This window comes from Spermophilus citellus, assembly GCF_964194105.1.
Source record: "Spermophilus citellus genome assembly, chromosome: 6".
Classification (NCBI taxonomy): domain Eukaryota; kingdom Metazoa; phylum Chordata; class Mammalia; order Rodentia; family Sciuridae; genus Spermophilus; species Spermophilus citellus.
This window is the reverse complement of record NC_138187.1, coordinates 34,626,726-34,645,652: the sequence shown is the minus strand read 5'-3', so window position 1 is coordinate 34,645,652 and position 18,927 is coordinate 34,626,726. Positions and strand designations below refer to the sequence as shown.

The following is an 18,927-nucleotide window of genomic DNA, read 5'->3' as shown; positions in this document are numbered from 1 at the left end:
TTCTGGGACAAGTACATGGATTCAGTGGCATCTGCAGCTCTAAGTCATAAGGCCTAACTGACTGACAGAGGTACAGCAACAGGTAGTGATAGACTTTGGTACACAGCAGCTGCAGTTGTTAAGACAATTAACAGGGGAGAGATTGCAGATCACAGCTAGGACCTTCTTTTGAAGGTTTTTCTTTCAGAGCTATCACCATGGCCAAGATGTTGGGTTGCATGTGGCAGAGAGAACTGGGTAGGTCCCTCCTCCAGGGCACCCTTAGCTGCTAGGAACACATCTTCACCTTCAGTTTTGGGCTCCACATAAGAAGTGGGTCTTGTGCAGAAATGACCTGGCAGAGCAGAAGGATTTAGGTGGAGGCTGACAGTGGGTAAGAGACTTCCCCTGCTGATGCAGGAGGAAGAATATGGCCACACAGGCTTCTCAAGAGGAGTTGTTGTCTGGTCAGACATCTACGAACAGATCCTAGAAAGGAACACTACAGAGTGACGCCCCTGGGCAGTGAGCTTTACAAAGATCACTTCCTGTGTGGGGTGCTGAGTTTAGGATCAGCCCACTTCACAGATAAGGAAATTAAGGCTGGGAGAAGTCACTTGACCTGCGCATGTATCAGAGCTGGACACTGGTAGAAGCAGAGATTGAATTCAGGGTTACCTGGCCTGATACTGTATTGAAAGAGACTGGATTGGACGTGGGGAGCAGGACTTGGGAACCTGCAGCATGGCTGCTGTCCTCTAGGGCTCTTTATTGTCAGAGATCAGACAACACAAGAATGACCCAGCCGGGGAATGAGGAGGATCAGCGGTGGGCTGGCCAGTGTGCTTCCAGCATTCTAAGGGCAGGTGGTCCAGCTGGGCATAAATGTGCTGGGCTTTGGAGAAGAATGACAAGCTTCTATCTGAGACACTAGTGTGCCATGCCCTTCCCCTGAGGCTGGCATCCCGGCAGTGACTAGAGGAAGTTGGGCTTAGACTGGCTTTGCCCCAAGCAGGCTAGTTGGCACGTCTGGGGTCCATGACAGCTCCTTCCTAACTGCTCAGAATCAGCACTGCTGGCATCACGGTCATGCTCTACATCAGCCCACACCTGAGGATCTGCTACTAATCCTGTGGAGTCAGCCTCTCTTCACTTGTCCTGCTTATAGCTTTAGGAGCACTCCTCCCTAACATGTGGACACACAGCATCTTGCTGAGATGAGTCTGGGGTGGTCCTGGGACCTGCATTTCTAACAACTGCAGGGTAAGGCCAAGGCTGTTGGTCTGAGGAACTTGCAAACACTCCCACAGCCTCTATGCTTGGTCTGTGTCCATCTGTCCTTCTAGTATGCCATCTGGTTATCTCCCATCCTTCAAGGCCCTTCCCTGCCTTGTCAAACCCTTCTCCATAGCATGAGCCTACACTCCTGTTTCAGCCAGCCTGACTTTTTGTAGCTGAGATACATGCTTACTCCTACCACCCATGCCAGTGGGCCTTGCCTGGTCAATTTACAGGGTTCTGGTGTCCCTGCAGAAGTCCATGCCTCCCTGAGTTTCATATTACAGCAATTCCCATCCTTTGTTTTTGTTTCCTTTTCTTTTTGCACTGGGACTGAACCCAGATGTGCTCTACCACTGAGCTACATGCTCATCCTTTTTATTTTAAATTTTGGGCTCAAACTTGTGATCCTCCTTTCTCAACTTCCCAAGCAGGTAGGATTATAGGAGTGTGCCACCCAGTTTAGATTATTCTTTACAAATATCTACACCCCGGGATGATAGTATTCTTGAGGGGATTTTCTTTTTCCTCTGCCAGGCCCCACTGGGACAAAGATGTGACCCTTCTCTGGGCAGCTCTAGGTCCCTCAGGGATGCAGTCTTCATCCCTCTCAGAATACGGCACCTCAGATTGGCAGCCAGGATCACACTGGCTCCTCATCTCAGGAGCAGCGCAGCTCTGTTGCATTGAGCTCCAATCCTCCTGGTTCCTCAGTAGGTTTCTGATGGATCTGAAGTTTACTGGGGTATAGTTCAGACAGGAGGTTCTTCCTCATTAGTGTATCGTCTGAGTTTGGGGGAGTGTGTCTGACACAGCCATCCCTGGTCACAGAAAAGGAGCAGTCCTGCCCCTGAATTTCTCAGTGGCCCTGCAGCCAATGCTCCCCTCTGGAGGTCTTGGATAGTGTCTGTGATCTCACTGTTATCTGCTGAGGGGAGGGGTGGCTTACCTCCCTAGGTCAGGGAGCAGGGTCCAATCCTCTGGTGGTATGCTCCTTCCTGTTTGGTCACTCTGAGCACCATCCCATTCATCAGTCACAGTGAGACCCCTCCGGGCTTTCCTAGTCACTCTTTCTCCCTCCCTTGGGCTCTGCATTAGTTGTGTCCTGGCTTCCTGAGCTCTGTCCATGCCCACACTCCTGGGGAGTGTCAGTCTTTATCACTGTTGTGACTAGTGACCACACACCTGGTCCTACAGTTCTGTGGGTCAGGAGTCTCCCTGGGCTGAGGTCAAGGTGTGGGGAGGCTTCATTCCTCCTCGAGCTTTGGGGGGAATCTGTCTGCATTTCCAATTTTTTGGGCATCTTCATTCATTGGCTTGTGGCCCCTTCCTCCATCCTCCAAAACAGTAGTGCAGCAGCTCAGGTCTTTCACTCTGAACTTGACCCTCTCGATAATGCAGAATAATGTCCCCATTTCCACATTTATTAGTCTGCCCTCAACAGGAGCTGGAAATGAGTCACTAGCCACCTCCTGACCCCCAGCACTCTCCTCCCAGATGGTATCCTGTCCTTCTTAAAGAAAAACAAGCCAGATGATGCACTGTGTGTGCTGGGCCTCACACTGTCTGACCTGTACTCCCATGAGACCTGGAGCTTCACCTTCAGCAAGTCCCTCCCAGGGCATGGTGAGCTGGGGCCCTGCAATTTCCACCTAGAGGGAGCCTGGCATGTGCTCTTGCTCCAGGGGCAAGGTCTCCCAGAACTGGCTCATCCTCAGGCCATGCCTGGGTTGCAAGAGAGGATGGGCTGCTTTCACTCTGGGCTCCCTGCATCCGAGGCTGCCCACTGAGTCCCCTTGTCCTTCCCTCTCCCCAGAAGGGTGCATCTGTAGCTTCACCCGGTTCTCAGGGGAATTCTCATAGGTGGGGCTCAGTGACCTTGATCCAGCTCTGCTTGAGGTAGTGGCAAATGGCCCTGAGACCCCGCTGCAGGACACAGGCAGGAACCAGTGCTTTAGCACCCTGGGAGTGGAACGTGCTTCAGGGTGGGCATGGGGCACAGGAAGAGGGTGGGTGGCTGGGCAGCTGTGGATGTGTCCTCAGAGGAAGGTCATAGTGGGCTCTGGCTGAGCCTTCTGCCTGGCCAGTTATATTGTCCAGAAGAGGTCAGTCCCTCACTTTACGGAGTGAGGAAATCGAGGCTCAGAGATGCCAAGTGTTTTGCCAAAGGCCACATAGCTCTGGGGGACAGCTGGGATCTGACCTACGATCTGCCTGGCTCCCAAGCCCCCATGCTATGTGGCTTCCCCCGAGCCCCCAGAGGGAAAGGTGTGCTTGGACCATTTGCCAGCAGTCTGTCCTCACCAGGGGTTGGGGGTCTGTGGGTAGAGGGCAGGGTTGTGAGGCAAGGCTGGTGGCCTTCTCCCTCAGGTCACATGCCACGAACGCTGCCACCTCCTGGGCCTGGGGAGCTGCCGCTGGCTCCGCTGCCTCATGCAAGGGGCGCTCAGCCTGGATGAAGCCCTGCGGCGACCCCCAGACCTCTGCCCCATCTGCCTGAGGAAGCTGCAGCACGTCCTGGGTTTCCGGCTCGCTGAGAGGTACAAGGTGAGCGCTGCCCCGGCTCCCGACTTGGCCCAGGGGAAGCCACACACAGGCAGAGGACCTGTGCTGTGTCCTGATCCTCCAGGACCTCACAGGTCTCCCTGATGGCATATCGAGTCCTTAGCTGGTGCTTGACAAGTGGAAGCACCCAGCACTTTGGGGCACTTTGGCTGACTTGTGGGTCACTAGAAGGAAAAGGGAACCAGACTAACCCAGTCCTCAACAGGAGCTCCTGCCTGTGGCAGTGCTGGCGAGGGGGATGCTGCCCTCTGCTGGTGGAATGTGGCATGGCCATGGAGCACGGTCCCCTTTCTTATCCCCATGGGAAGATTTGTTTGTAAACTCAGAAACTTCACTCTCTCTTTATTTCTCTTTAAATCCACTTCTGGCTGAAAACAAAATTTCAAAGGAGGCACAGGACCTATCAATTTGAAAACCAAAACTTGTCAGAACTTCACTGGGTTTAAGGCCGGACTCTTATGGTTCTGGGGAGCCCCTTCCTCAGGCAGGTTTCTGGCAGGGTAGTGGCTCTCAGCCTGCCCTGGTGTCACAATTCCCTGGTGGGATGGGGTTCTCACTTGGTTCTCACCTGGATGCATTAGAACAGGCCCCTGTGATGCTGGAGGCCTGAAGTAGAGGCCAGGTATTTTCAGATTATAGCACTGACTCCCCTGGGAACAGAGGGACAGCTCTCTGGGTGTGGCTCTTCCCTAGTGGGGAGCCAGGAGCCTGTGTCGCTGCAGAACGGGGCAGCTGGTGTGGTTGTCATTTGTGGAGACACCCTGCATGGGCCAGCTGCCCAGTCACGGGGGCACAGGCAAAGGGCTTGGTTGGCGGCAGCTCTTATTGTCCTGGTGAGGCTGAGAAATGGGAATTGAAGACAGCTCTGGCTGTGAAAGGGTTTGATTTCTCACTTATGTCCTTCATCTGGGGCTCATTCAACCATCTGATGGGAACTTTTAGAACTTTACCCAGTTGAGGGCGGGGGTGTGGTGTTCAGCAGACCCTGGGTGAGCTCCGAGGGCTGAGGTGGTGGGTGCAGCATCTCCTCCCATGATGCTCCCTGAAGTGGCTGGGCCCTTGGGGGCAGCCCGTCCCCTCAGGACAGGGCTCAAGGACCTGGTAGGACAATGACTGTAATAGGAGGGGAGCTATGCAGGAGATTTGCCACATGTCCTGGGATGGCCCAAGGACTCTAAGAGCCATGGAGCCACCCAGGGCCAGTGTCTCTGCTCAAAGAAAAAGCCCAGCTTTGTGGTGCCGGCCAGTGCCCACTGATTGACTGAGCAGAGCTGGAAAGTGCTGCTCATTGTGACGCCCATCCTGCAGACATGGCACACACAGGGGACCTCAGGAGCACAGGTCATGGGAGGCCATGGTGAAACATTTAGGGAGTGATGTGTTTTGAGTGTTTCTTTTGCCTTAACATTTTCTGACTTTAATCATCAGTTTTGAGGAAGGGCTGGGTTAGCAAGAGGTGCCCAGTTCCTGAAACGCGAACAGCAGGCTCCTGGGACCTGGAACGTCTGGCTGTGGCACAGCCTGGACTCCAGTCCCCAGCAGTGCTGGGCAGCAGGGCCCTGGTGGCATCAGCTTGCCACAGGCCTCAAGGTGACTGAATGCAGCTGGGTCCTCGGGCTGCTCGCTGGCCAGACAAGTGCCCACCAGAGAAAACTCAGCCCGTTTCTCCCTCGCAGAGACTCCACGCCTGGACCCAGGCAGCAGCAGGTTCGTGGCCCTGCCAGGAGGCAGGAGAGCCGTCTGTGTCGGAGGACACCCCACCCTTCAGCGCAGACTCTGGCATGTGCTGTGAGAGCGACTCAGAGCCTGTCACCAGCCTGTCAGAGCCCCTCACCCCTGACGCATGGAGTCATGCCTTCCCTGAGGGACCCGAGGATGGGCAGAGCTCCCTGGTGGCCTCAGAGGCTCTGCCGAAGCTTGAGGGCCCTGTGGAGGCCATCGAGGAGCACGGACGGTGGCTGGCCACATGTATCCAGGCCCTGGAATGGGAAGTGGCCGAGGAGGAGCTCGCGCAGGTGGACAGGGCCGTGGATGCCCTGGACCGGTGGGAGATGTTCACAGGGCAACTCCCGGCTACCAGGCAAGACCTGCCCTGTGTCAGGGACAGTGCAGGACTGCGCAAGGCCCTGGGGGACAAGCTCTTCTCCCTGAGGCGGCGGCTGAGCACACGCAGACTCCCCAAGGCCGAGTCCTCCCGCTGCCGCTGGGAGGGGGGGAGTTAGTGCAGCAAGATGGCCTGTCCCTGCAGAAAAGTCAGCGCCTGGCGTCTCTCCCCAGGAGACCAACTGACCACTGCTGTCCAGCCACCAAGGGCATGGTGAGCCCAGCAGCACTAACAGAAGCCCTCAGAAGTTGAGGAGGCTGCTTCTAGCTGGCTCCTTGGGTCCCTGTGCCCACTGCTCACCCCAAAGCACAGCCTGGTCCCAGGACCCCCATGGCGGAGTAGCCTGCAGCCTGGGGAGCACCCCGCCCCTCTCCTGGGCACCACCATGGACTGAGGGCCAGGGGGGAGCTGTGCGCTTGCCTTCTCCCTGCAGGCTGGGCTTTGGGCCTGCTGCTCCCCTGGTTACTTCCTGTTGGAGCTTGAAAAGTTATCCAGGCCAGTCTAACTGGGCTCCAGGGTCCCCTCAAAGTGGAAGCTGTGGGGTTTCGTTTTGTTTTGTCTCTGAGCTTGAGACTCACGGGGGTCTGTCCTTTTGGACCCACACTGCAGGAAGGCAGGTGTCTAACCTGCAGGTTTAAGGGGCAGGAGGGTGGAGCCTCCTTATTCCCTGAGGTCGCCTGCTGTCACTCAGTGGTGAAAACACACTGCAGCCCCATTCTCGGGACTGTTTTGTGACCAAGGTGGCTGTGCTGATAGTGGGCACTAGGCCACAGTGGTGCCATGTGGGGTCAGTTTGTACTAGGCCACCAGGTGCCTGTGCTGGTGCCAGTGGGGTGCAGCTCATGTCTTCGGTGACGTCTTGGCTGAGTTCTATCCCATTCCTGAGAGCGCTTAGGACACTGTCCACACGTGGCATTGTCTGTGTCCCTTTCATTTTTTGGTTCCAGGGATTGAACCCAAGGGTGCTTAACCACTGAGCCACATCCCAAGCCCTATTTTATTTGAGACGGGGCCTCACTAAATTGCTTAAGGTTTTTCTAAGTTGCTAAGGCTGGCCTTGCCTTGAGTCTGTCCTCCTGCCTCATTTGATTCCCACCTCCTCAAAGTGACCTTTTTATCACTATCAAATGTCCCAGCCTGAGACAGTAGGATCCTGCAGAGTGAAGCAGATGGGGTCCCGGCTTTTCCTCACTGGAAACAGGCAAGAACAGGAAGCTTAGACAGTTTCGAATTGTTTCTGAGAAAAAACTACAAATATAGACCTAGAGGGAGTCTGAAGCTGCCTTGTGACTGTGACACTACTGTGGGGCAAAGGGCAGGTCCCAGGCCCAGAAAAATGCAAAGGGTCGAGTCCATCTGAGCTGGGAAGCAAAGTCACACCTCTGAGGCAGTATCAGCACCCTCCCCAGGCCCCCAGGCCATTCTTGCCATCTCATACAGGTGTCCCATGGTCCAGGTTGTCCTTGCAATGAGATGAAGGGACTCACGCTACGGCTCATGCAGCTGCCTGTGTCTGCGAGCAGGGAGCACAGCTGGGCCTCGACGCCCAGGCCCTGGGAGCCCTCCATCAGGCCCAGGCTCCTTGGGTAGCTGTGGCCTTCCTAAGGCAGGTGGGGCTCTATCTAAGCCTCATGTCAGAGCCTCACCCTGCTGGGCAGTCACTGAGGCCCCTGCAGGTCCCTGGGAGGGACACAGACACCACCTCTGAATGGAGGTGTGGCAAGTTTCTGGAAGGTCGTACCACTTGGGGAAATAACACTGTGGCCATCCGTGAGAAGCTGGCCCTGGTCAGTGTCGGTGGCCTGGGTTTCACTATCATGCCTGCCACACGGTCTTACCTGTTGCCACTCTTTTGTCCTCTGCAAGAGGCGAGTTACTGGAGTGTTGGAAGATTCAATGTGGGTGACAAATAGCCAGGTGTGGACGGAGGGCAGGAGGCCATCAGGGTCATCGGCCCCTGGCCTTTGGCTCCCAACTGTTCTTGAGTCCCAAGAGGGCACGTGGAGGTGGGAGGCAGCAAACCACTAAAGCCAGAAGCTTCACCCAGAGGCTTTTGAAGACTGGTGTCGGGAGGACGTTTTGAAAAGCAGCTTCCTCTGCCATGTTTCCCTCCTCACACACTGGCCCAGGTTCTGTCCTTGACAGGCGGAGGGTAATGGGACAGTCACCATGGGAGGAGGGTAAGGAGAGGAGGAGCCGAGTGGCGCTCACGGACCTTCCTAAACTTTCGTGCTGGAGATGTCGCAGCTGTGGTGTTGACAGGTGTGGTCTGCAGGGTCCAGGGGCCATGGCGTCTAAAATGTCAAAGAAACGCACAAGCTGACTCAGCTGCTCCTCACCTGCTCTGTCAGGGGTCCCTGGGGTGCATGAGGACAGGTTGGCAGATCCTCCAAGAGCCTGGCACGTCTTGGTCAAGCTGGAGGCGCTTGAGAGGAACTAAGTAGTTTGGGGTCATGACACGTCACCTGTGTCACTAGGACATCGAGCCCTGGGTCCACATGTACCTTTCCAGGCTCAGGGTCACGACATGTCACTTCCATAGAACATCTAGCCCCTGGCTCCTCATGCACTTCTCTAGGTTTTGACCAGGGACCAAGTTGGAGGGGCCCTAGACAGAGGGAGCAGATCCCTCTTTCTACCCAAAGCCCAGACTCACCATCCAAGGAGGGGAGAAGCATTTCACTCCTGCCCATGGTGGGAACCCTCATAGAGCAGGAGAGCTAGTGTAGCTCTGCACCCCATTTTCAGGGCTGAGTCTAAAAAGGGGTGCCGTCCTGTGAGCCAGCCCATGGGACATCTGATACAGATGAAAGAACTCTCCAGAGGGCTTAAAGCACAGACAAGCACTGGCTGAGTCAAGAAACTAAGGGTGGGGCTGTGGTGTGGCTCAGTGGTAGAGCACTTGCCTTGCTTATGTGAGGCACTGGGTTCAATCCTCTATTTTTATACCTTTATATTATTTATTTATATAATAAATATAAATAAATTAAATAAAGGTATAAAAAACATAATAACCCCAGCAGCTCGGGAGGCTGAGGCAGGAGGATCGTGAGTTCAAAGCCAGCTTCAGCAAAAGTGAGGCGTTAAGCAACTCAGTGAGACCCTGTCTCTAAATACAGTACAAAATAGGGCTGGGGATGGGGCTCAGTGGTGGAGGTTCCTGAGTTCAATCCCTAGTACCAAACTAAACTAAAACAAAACAAAACAAAACTCCCCCAAAGCCACAATAACATTATTTAAAAAAAAAAAAAAAACTAATGGCAAGGCTCTGTTCAAATTTAGATCCCACCAAGTTCAAAGGGCATGCTACAACATTCAAGGTATATGCCCACCTATAGAAGGTCTACCCACAATCCTAAGACCAGCCACTCTCCAGACCCAAGGGTCGGGGACAACCAAGCCTCAGAAGGATCAGCTGCTGATTCTCCACCTCTTAGGGGGTCCCTCTGAGGACCAGGGGATGCTGCACGCCCATCACCCTCAATTCTCAAAACAGTGTTGGCACGTGTCATTGTTGACATCTGCTCTGTGGCTGTGGAGGCTGAGATGCAGCTTGGTGACCTGCCCAAGCCTCAGTGGTGATGGAACCAAATTCAGGCTCCTTTGCCCCAGGGGGAACCTCTTCGTTTCCCCACCATGTTCCACAGGCTCCTTAGGGAAGGAAGCAAACTGGATGTGTCTGAGCAGGAAGCAGAGCCGGGGTGGCACAGGCATCTGGGGGTTGCACTCCAGCACTGAGCCAGTTCCTGAGGTCACCAGGAAGTCCCCAAGGAACACGGGGTGGATGGCAGTGCTCTTAGGTGAAGATGCCAACCACAACAGAGCCCTGGGTGCTGCGGCTCTGTGGACTTGCTTCTAGAAAGAGGGTGAATCCCCAGGAAGGATGCTGCCACCCAGTGGATGGAGCAGCAGGGTTTCCTGAGGACGTGCTCAGATCTGCAGGATGGAGATCGCTTTCTCTGCGGCTCCCCTGGAGCAGCTCCAGCCAGGCTGGAAGGACACAGGTGCCGTCCGGGGAGAGGCCTGCACAGAGTGGCTCCCAGAACTGGTTTTATTTTGTGACCCCATATGCCTGATCCCAAAAGATGGAAGAAACACAGAGGGACTTGGTTTCAATGAAAACCAAGGAATTTATGGCCCTTAGAACAACAGGCTGCCAAACACACACACACACTCCTGAGTAACTGAGGAATCAGGGAAAGCCCCCTGCCTCATGTAAAGAACCCCAGCTTTTGAAAGCTACTAGAATAAATGCAGATAGCCAGTGGGAATTGCTGACTGTCCTTTCCTCTCCCAGCATCACCTCAATCCACAAGAACCCAAAACAAGAGGCTTATTTTTAAAAAATATTTATTTTTTTAGTTGTAGTTGGACACAGTACCTTTACTTTATTTATTTTTATATGGTGCTGAGGATAGAACCCAGGGCCTTGCATGTGCTAGGCGAGTGCTTTACTGCTGAGCCACCACCCCAGCTCCCAATAGGCTTATTTTTGAGCTTAGCTTCTTGGTAAGAAGACAACAAAAGTAAGCTTCAGCCAGGGGTTTGATTTAAAAACCAATTTCCAAGAATTATCTAGGAGTTACTGGGTTTTCAGTTAATCCCTGACTCCCAGACTCCTAGTGATGGCCAGAGGCAACCAGAACACTCACAAAAAAACTGGTGGGTTGCAAAGACCCACTTCCTGCAAGAAACAGCTCCACCAGGGTAACTTACAAGCCTGTCCATCCTCAGACCCTCTCCCAGATGATCCCAGCTCTTCATATTAACCAGAAAGGAGAGCAGCCAGGCCCATGAGCAAGGCCACCCCAGATGCTACCACCTGGGCCTGCAAGTGAACACTCACTTTCTGACATGGGCCAGGCCGTTGCACCTGGGCTCTCCGTTCCTCCTCTGGCCCCAGCCACAATGTCCCACCCCTCACAGCATGTGCTGTCTTAACACTGTGTCCCACCCAGGCCCCTTCCTGGCATAGGGTGCCTGGTTTTCTGGTTGAAGCACAAATGCTACTTCTTGGCAAAGGTGACGTGTCTGCCCGCTTTGCCCCCATGCTCTACATGCACCTTCTGTTTCTTTATGAACTTTACCACCATCTGTGAGTTTGTTTCTGGGGCTCTTATGGGTCTGTGGTCAGCAGGAGCTCACAAGGACCATGACTCTTGGCCATGTGCACACACACCCACCTGCCATGCAAAGCAGCTTGGGTCAATTGGAAGCCACTCCTCCTCAGGTGGCCTTTGGGGAGCAGGAACATGACTTCCTGTTTCTTCCAACACCTGCCTACAGGAAGGCCATGTTGCTGACCACTCTCGACTGCACTGGCTGTTTTCACCTGAGGAACTGCTTTTACTGGGCTTGCTCTGTGGTCAGCGCCCAGCTGGGCCCACAGTGCAGAGGCCAATCAGGCCCAGCGGTGGAGGTCCCTGAGGTCAGCTCATCAGTGCTGATGCCCTGGAGGAGCGTGGCCTCATGGGACAGGCCTGTTGCCCTGGTTTTGTTAAACAGGGAGTCCCAGAGACCAGGAAACAGAGGTTGTCAAAGGGGCCCCTGGGAAGAGGGGACAGCACATGAGGGGCCCAGTAAAGAGAAAGCACACTTTCCTTGGGGGTCACTGGGATGACTGGCAGGGGTGTGGAGGGTGCCAGTCACGGTCCAAGTGGGCAGTAGGAGAGGAGTAGGGCGGAGCAAACATGGAAGATTTTGTTTTTCTCAATGAGATCAGGCCTGGGAGTGACCTACGGCACCAGGGGCTCCACAGGTCCCTCTAGTGGATGGGCAGGGCAGGGCAGGGCTGCTGTCAGCATGGCACCATCCAGCTCTGAAGGGACAGAATGGAAGCTGCTGGGGCTGTGTGGGCAGCGGTCTAAATGTCAAGGGTTCCCTCTCATTCCTGCTGCTGCTGCCTTCCCGTCACATCTCCCTGAAGCAGTCACTTTACATGGGGCTCTTGAGAGTCATGGACCCCAAGCAGGACAGGTGCTCATGAAAGGCGGGGGCGGGTGTCCCAGGAGGAGTCCCCTGCCCTGGTTGCAGCACCTGCCTGTGACAGGCCTCCTGTGGTGACGGCTTGCCTGCTCACAGGGCACTGTTCTTAAGTCCACCTAAATTCAGGAATCAGAACTGAGACCACAGGTGACCGACACACAGCATGTTCTGTGTTATCCAGATTTTCTAGAGTGCTTCCCTGTCACATCTCAATACTGCAGTAAGCCCAAATCAGAAGTGTAAGTGACATGGGAGAAGTCCTCATCTCAGCTCAGTCAGTGCTTCCTGTTTGGAATGCGAGGCTCCCACAGGAGTCCCTCCCTCTACAAGGTGCCATTCCTCCTGCTTTTAGCAGTGGATGGTCCACTCGTCCCTGTGCAAGGCCTCCTCTGAGTCGCTCTTGTTGTACTGCTGAGGATGGGCTGGGAGCCCTGGCCACGTGTCCCCATGGACATCCATACATGAGTGACCAGCAGGCGCCTCCCATCTTCAGTCATTTGCTGGAGGTCTTAGAAAAACCCATTAAACTGTCACTTCGTCAGTGCTCACATTTCCATATTTCTGAGCCAGGGTTGAGGCTTTTGATGTGATTTAACAAAAAAGGGGCGTGTTTGGTGGGGGACCTCATATGCTTGCGCTCTCGTCACTGGTAGCATTTTCCCCTCGGCCCTGCCGGCCCAACCGTCCTGCTGACTTCTCATACTTCGCCACACCTACAGGCCTGTGTTTCTGAGGGCTATTAAGTTGAAAAATGGCTGACTCTCGCTGAATAAACACCGGGTAGGATGTGACTCTGCTCCAGGGCGTGAGGAAGAGAGTGGTCAGCACCTGGGGGGGGGGGAAGGCGGCAGAGCGAAGGAAACACAGGAGAGGGGCTGGGTCAGAGCCGGGCAAGGGCACCCACTTACCTCACTTGCCCATGCGTGCACCTGACACATGCACTCTGTCCACGGTGAGGCCACGGAGACCTCTGCTTCAGGAGCAGTATCAGACTGAAGGTGGAGATTTACCCCAAAGCCTGTGAACCCAGCTACACCTGCACTCAAGATCCACCCAGGTCACTGTTCGGCTCTGACACAGTCAGTGGATGGTCACATTCAGGGGCACGCTGTATGGTAGTAGCCTGTGGGGTGGCAACTGGCTGTTTGATGGGAGGCGACCCATCAGGAAGACACATGTCGTTTAAGGAAACTTTTAATAGATTTATCAAAATGACATCTACAGAACCTGCTAACTAACCACCAAGGTAGGAAATACACTTTTTACCTGTCGCAGCGCAGTGGCCCCGTCTGGGCAGTACTGGTGCACATCGGTGCTTCCCAGGGAGGAGCCCAAGGCAGAGCATCAAGGCGCTCAGCACTTAAGACTCCTGACAGCTCCCTGCTGTTCTGTCATGAATGCTTAGGTGCCAAAGCTACATGCCACCCCCATCTCATCCCACGCCTGGGGCCTCAAGCTTCCAGCAGGCACAGCTGCTCTCCATGGGTGACAAGCTGAGCACTGAGAAAGTGGGCTCAGGACTAAGTGGTTCTGAATGGGGTCTGGGCATAGCAACACTGAACTTCCTGATCACCTGGGGCCACAGCCAGTAACAGGCCAACTGGTTTCACTTAGTTCTAATGGAGTTAAGAAGGATGTTTAGAATGCTTTAAATCAATTTGCATAAGGTCCAAAGGTAATTCTCCAAGGTTCTAGAGAGTCACATGAAAATCTATCTCTAAGTTTCTCTTAACTAGGCCTGTTGAACCCTGCAGGTGAACTCCCCATGTGATGGTGTGTATAGGTGAGTGCCCCCCCCCCTCCGCCCCCGGCCCCCAGTTCAGCACCCTTCACCTACCCCCAGGGGCTGATGAGCTTTTGGCTGCCAACATGCAGGTGAACCTGGGAAACTTTTTCAGCCCGACAGCTGGTATGAGCAGGAGAGGCACAAGAACTGACTTACTGCTCTGATACTGAGGTACAGGTCACTGCAATTCTTGACATCTGAGTTGCTAAGCACACCTGAGGTTCTTTAGAGAGAATGGCACCAAAAATCTGCAGGGCTGCCCCACACAGAAAACTGCTTATTTGCAAGGGTTTCCTATAGTCACACCCAGTAAAAGAAAACCCACCTTCCTCCCGAGGCAGGCTGCTGGCCACAGCCAGGGGAAGGCTGGGTAGGTAGCAGTCCTCACTGTGCTAATCACAGTTCTACAAGCCTGGAAGGAACCTCAAGTCTGTGTACTTTCATGGCCCTCAACCCTGGCTTTGCATCTGAGTCTCCCAGGACAGTAGGAATCCATATATATGATGTTTGAATCTGGGCAGCCGTGGGCAGTGCCCAAGTGCATCCCACAGCCACCTGGACAGCCCAGGACCCAGTGTGCTCCTGGAGGGAATCCCTCTGGGAAGTTTCTGCTTTTCTCACTTGTGGTCAGTTCCAGACACCTGGCCACACACAGACAATGGCATTGAGCAGCAGCCCCAGTCCTCTTTCTAGAAACCTGCTTTTAGGGCAAGAGACAATTAGCAGAGAGCCAGTTATAGTAGAGTCTGGAGCACAAGAAAGCTCTGGCTATGAACCATACTGATGACCTCAGCGTTCATCTTCGTGAGTGGTCACCCACAGGGTTCCACCTCAATACTCCCACCCTGCCATTCTCTGGGGCTTCTCTAGTCAGTCATCAAATCCCTCCCCTTGGGGCTTCCAGATCTTGCACAGTAGGGTGTCTCACTCTGATGTGCTGCCTTTATATGCTTTAAAGTTGTGCCCAGAGGCTTTAGTTCAGAGCAACATTTATGGCTGCTCCCCTATGTACCAGACTTGGGATGTGGAAGTAAAACTGATTAATAAATAGCAACCTTCAAATGAAATTAGGATGGGAGTTATTTGCTCTGAACTTCTGGGATTGAAAAATTAAAACTAGTGTTGGTTTTGAATGCTGAGTGATATTTTATATTCAGCAAAAAAAACCTTAGAATTTATTTTAACCAAATTCTAGAGACTAGGGTCTTCAAGGCAGACCCTGCCAGCAAAGGCCACCACGGGTATGTGACAGGCTGGTCCTCATCCACTGGTGCATGACAGATTGGTCCTCATCCACTGGTCCTAACCAGTGCCTCTAACCTAGAGCATAACTAATAAGGTGTTCAGGGACTTTCAAGTTAGTCACAGATAATCAGATTGTTTCAACATTATGTTTTGATGTTGGAATTAAAATACTCTGACAAATTTTTCTTTTGTCAAAGAAGTAGGAAAATCACAAGAATAAAAATTCTAGACATCTCTATAAATTACAGAGCTATGGCTCAAAATCTTTGAAACAATTTCTCTACAAATGAAAGAGTTAAATATATATTTCAGTTAAAAACCGACATGTGCTCTTTTGTGTAAACAGCAGAATTATGAGGAAGATGTCTTATTTTGAGGAAGTTTATTGTTACATTTTTTGCAATAATAGATGAGGCACGAATACCTCCTGCTTCTTCGACATTGCAATTAAAAAAGACAACAGTCAAGGGTAACAGTGAAATTAAAATAAAAAAATACAAAAGCTTAAGGTTTTGGAGACAAAAAGAACTACAATCTATGTGTAGAAAAATTGTAAATGATTTCAGTTTGGCCTTGCAAACAGTTATCTCCTTCTCCAATGACAACACTTCACAGAGTTCAGAGTAGGGATGTCCTTAAAGGCGTCCTAATCCACCCCCATTAGAAAGAGAAGGCCGTCCAGGCTCAGCTAGCGGGGGCCGTGGCCAAGGTGCCTGGCCAGAGGCTGAGCTGCATGAGGACCCTGGCCTCTGGCTACCCATGACTTTCTGTTCAGTGAAGCAAAGTTGCCCGTGCTATCACTCACATGTTTCCAGGTTTGAAAGTGACAGGCACACATACTGATTGCTGGAAGGGAAGAGCTCTTGCTGCCCAGGCTGGCTATGGCGATGCCACTGGTTACCCTAGCCACGGTGGCAGAAGCCTTCAGAGCCAGGGAGAGCACCCCAACATTGTGGAGAATGGCTTGCTCCCCTCCTGGCTCTTAATCCTAATAGACGTGGGGCACACAGAGAACTGAGAAGGTAAGGAAAGCTCTCTGTGCCATGGACCAGGCCCTTCTTCACTGTGCCCAACTGAAGATGTGACCTGAGTCCATCCTGATGAGCCCTACCAAGGCTACTCATCTCCTTTAAATAAGGCCATGTGCACTATGTGACCCTGAGGTCACATCCTTTCAGCTTGAAGAGTTATAGGAAGCAGCACAAAAAAAGCAACTATTTCTTTTCAGCTAAAGAAAAGAGCCCAAACCCAGCAGACTCTGACACAGACTGTTGAGCACCACAAGCGAGAGTCTCATGTGGTATCATAATTGAAATGTGGCGATAACAGGACATTCAAGCAGGCCTTCCCTCCCTTTCTGGTTTAGCATCTGCCAGAAGACTCATATTATCTGGTTGCTGAAATGAGCCAAGCGTGAGAGGCAAAAGGGACACCACGGTCAGGAGCAGCGTGGTGTCGGGACAGGGCTCTCAGCTATGTTAGTAAACCCCAGCAACGCTGGTGCCACTTTCACCTTTGCTCTAAGTGCCAAGAAAAGCTGTCCAACCCACCCCGACTGATGCTCGGAGGGGCAGTTTGGAGTACAGGGCATTCTGAACACAGTGAGTCACCGGGAGGCACCTTAGATGTACCAGCCCGTCAACATGGCAGTCTTCTGCCTTTCTGCTGGGCGAGTGTGCACTCTGAGCACTCGCTGCTCCGTGTGCACAGTCATAGGAGCTAGAGGCCCGCCAGGAATGAGGCGGAAAGAAGCCACTGCCCCAAAATGCTGTCGGACAGGCCATCTGCAGGGTCTGTGGGCTTTAGCGGGGCCAGCTGACAGAACTCCCCGAGCAGCTGCAGCGGGATCAAAGGCTGCGGCTGCAGCTCGTACCTTTGCCAGCTTCCAGAAGGAGAAGAAGATCCCCACTATTTCCCAAAGAAGGAAACTCACATGCTGGCAAATGTTGGGTCAGAAGACGACCTGCAAGTAAGATGGAAAAGCCATCTGCAAGGCCACTTGGTTTATGTGTCTTTGTGCCATTACGTGGGGAAGAAGGGTAAGGAGAAAAAAGCACCACTGTGAGCATGTGGATGGAGTGACAGCCATGGCCCAGGGCTGCCCCCACTCCACACTACTGCTGGGGCATTAAGGCAGGTCCATGGCTCTCAACCTCGTCCTCCATGGAAGGGAGTGGGGACCCTGACACAGATCCTCGGCTCAACCTGGGGGCTCTTAGGACATTGGCACACGTTTTAAAGGCAGTGTGTTCACTTGGGAGGTGGCACTCAGACCCTGCGCCAGAGATGGAGGGCCAGCAGGCACTGTGCCCAGCAGCACTGGCATGCATCTCTACAAGCTACCACGAGGCGAAGCTTTTGGTTAGTCTCAGTGAAGACTCAGAGGTTAGAGAGAAAAGCCATGTGCAAGGCCAGCTGGTTTTTGTGTTTTAGTCATTAAAGAGAGAATGTGTGTGCACACACCATCCTCAATTAAATTGTGTCAGGAAAGGAATGCAGTTCCTATAAAAAGAAGGCTGTGTTATTAGGTACTGCAGATTAACACCAAAGTGAGCACTGGGATTTTCAGTAGTTTCACTAGTCTCCAAATCAGTAGCTAACATGGAGTTCCCACGTCCTCTTGCCTAGAGCTCGTGGCTGGGCTGGAGCCCAACGTTCTTGAGCCAGGTATTCGACGGCGTGGATCTGAGAAGCCCTGCAGGACCACACAGGCCACAAGTGCCAACAGCCACACAGGCTGCCTCAGAAAGGCACGAGGGGGCTTCCTCTCACTGCAGCATGATGTCCTTCAGGTTCTCCTGCAGGATCGTGTCTTTCACAGCATGGAACACGAAGCGGATGTTCTCGGTATCTATGGCAGTGGTGAAGTGGTGGAACAGAGGCTTGCTGCGGTTCCGTCTCTTTCTGTCAAAACACTGGACCAGGTAGCGCTGGACGTCCTCCAGTCGGTGAGGGTCACCCTTGAAATCTGGGAAGTGCTTCTTGATGCTGACTGTCTTCACCTTCTCCACCAGGAGGTCCATCTTATTGAGGAAAAGAATTATGGAGACATTGAAGAAGAGCTTGTTGTTGACGATGGTCTCAAAGATGTTCATGGATTCCACCAGCCGGTTGGTGCGCCTGTCCTCCATGAGGACCTGGTCGTATTCGCTAGAGGACACCATGAACAGGATTGATGTGATCCCGTCAAAGCACTGGAACCACTTTTGGCGCTGGGACCGCTGGCCACCCACATCCACCATCTTAAAAGGGATTTTTTTAATAACGAAGTCATGTTCCACAATCCCCTTGGTGGCCTTCCTGGCCAGCAAGATGTCTTGCTTACTAGGGAAGTAGTTCTGCAAAATACAGGATGAGGGAGACATTTAAGAGAAAATAACAACAAAAACACAGCAAAAGGAAAAGGAGAGAAAGTTACGTGGACTTTGTAAGAAGTTTAGCCAAATAACAGAAGCAAGTTTCATTTACAGAGTTATGAACTTACTGTGAAACAAGGTGAAAGAATCAAATGCCTCATTTCAGAATGAATGGGGTCTCATCAATCTGAGGAGGAATGATCAGAACTCCTACCGCCAGGCCCCGGGGGAAAAATCTCATCCAGTTTCTTCTCGAGAGGAAACTATCTTTTTTTTCCCCCTGTATCATAGATATCTTTTATATTTTTAAATTCCAGAGTATAAAAGTTCTAAAACCTTACTATGAATTAATTTAATTTAGGTTTTACAATAGCATTTATGAAATGAAATCAGATGTATATGTGATGTGTTCTTCTTGAAAACCTTTGTTTTGGGTGATGGGATGGAATCCAGGCTGTGCACGTGCTAAGCCTGTGCTGTCCCACTGAACCACACCCAGCCCTTGGAAGTCTTTGGCACCACAGACAATGTGGCTACTTAAACCACTGTGGTCCTGCACTGTGACAAGCCCTTCAGTGACTTGGGCACACTGCCACCCACACAGCTAGCCCAGGACTGGGCAGAAAGTG

At 52.7% G+C, this 18,927-nt stretch overlaps 1 protein-coding gene and 1 pseudogene across 2 annotated transcripts in view; one reads left to right on the top strand and one right to left on the bottom strand.

The window, feature by feature from the left end:
- The first annotated feature begins 197 nt into the window (after positions 1-197).
- Positions 198-6,293, top strand: LOC308651223 (archaemetzincin-1-like; annotated as a pseudogene). Its single transcript has 5 exons — positions 198-237; positions 2,755-2,883; positions 3,074-3,242; positions 3,628-3,804; positions 5,499-6,293. The product of its transcript is annotated as an archaemetzincin-1-like (transcript).
- Positions 6,294-15,290: 8,997 nt separating this feature from the next.
- LOC308651222 (guanine nucleotide-binding protein subunit alpha-12-like) overlaps positions 15,291-18,927 on the bottom strand; it is a gene marked incomplete at its 5' end in the record, with an annotated part of 101,849 nt that continues 98,212 nt past the window's right edge. The window contains one exon of the mRNA XM_081298174.1: positions 15,291-18,280. Coding sequence (XP_081154300.1) covers positions 17,711-18,280 — 570 coding nt within the window. The 3' untranslated portion in view covers positions 15,291-17,710. The remainder of the gene's footprint in view (positions 18,281-18,927) is intronic.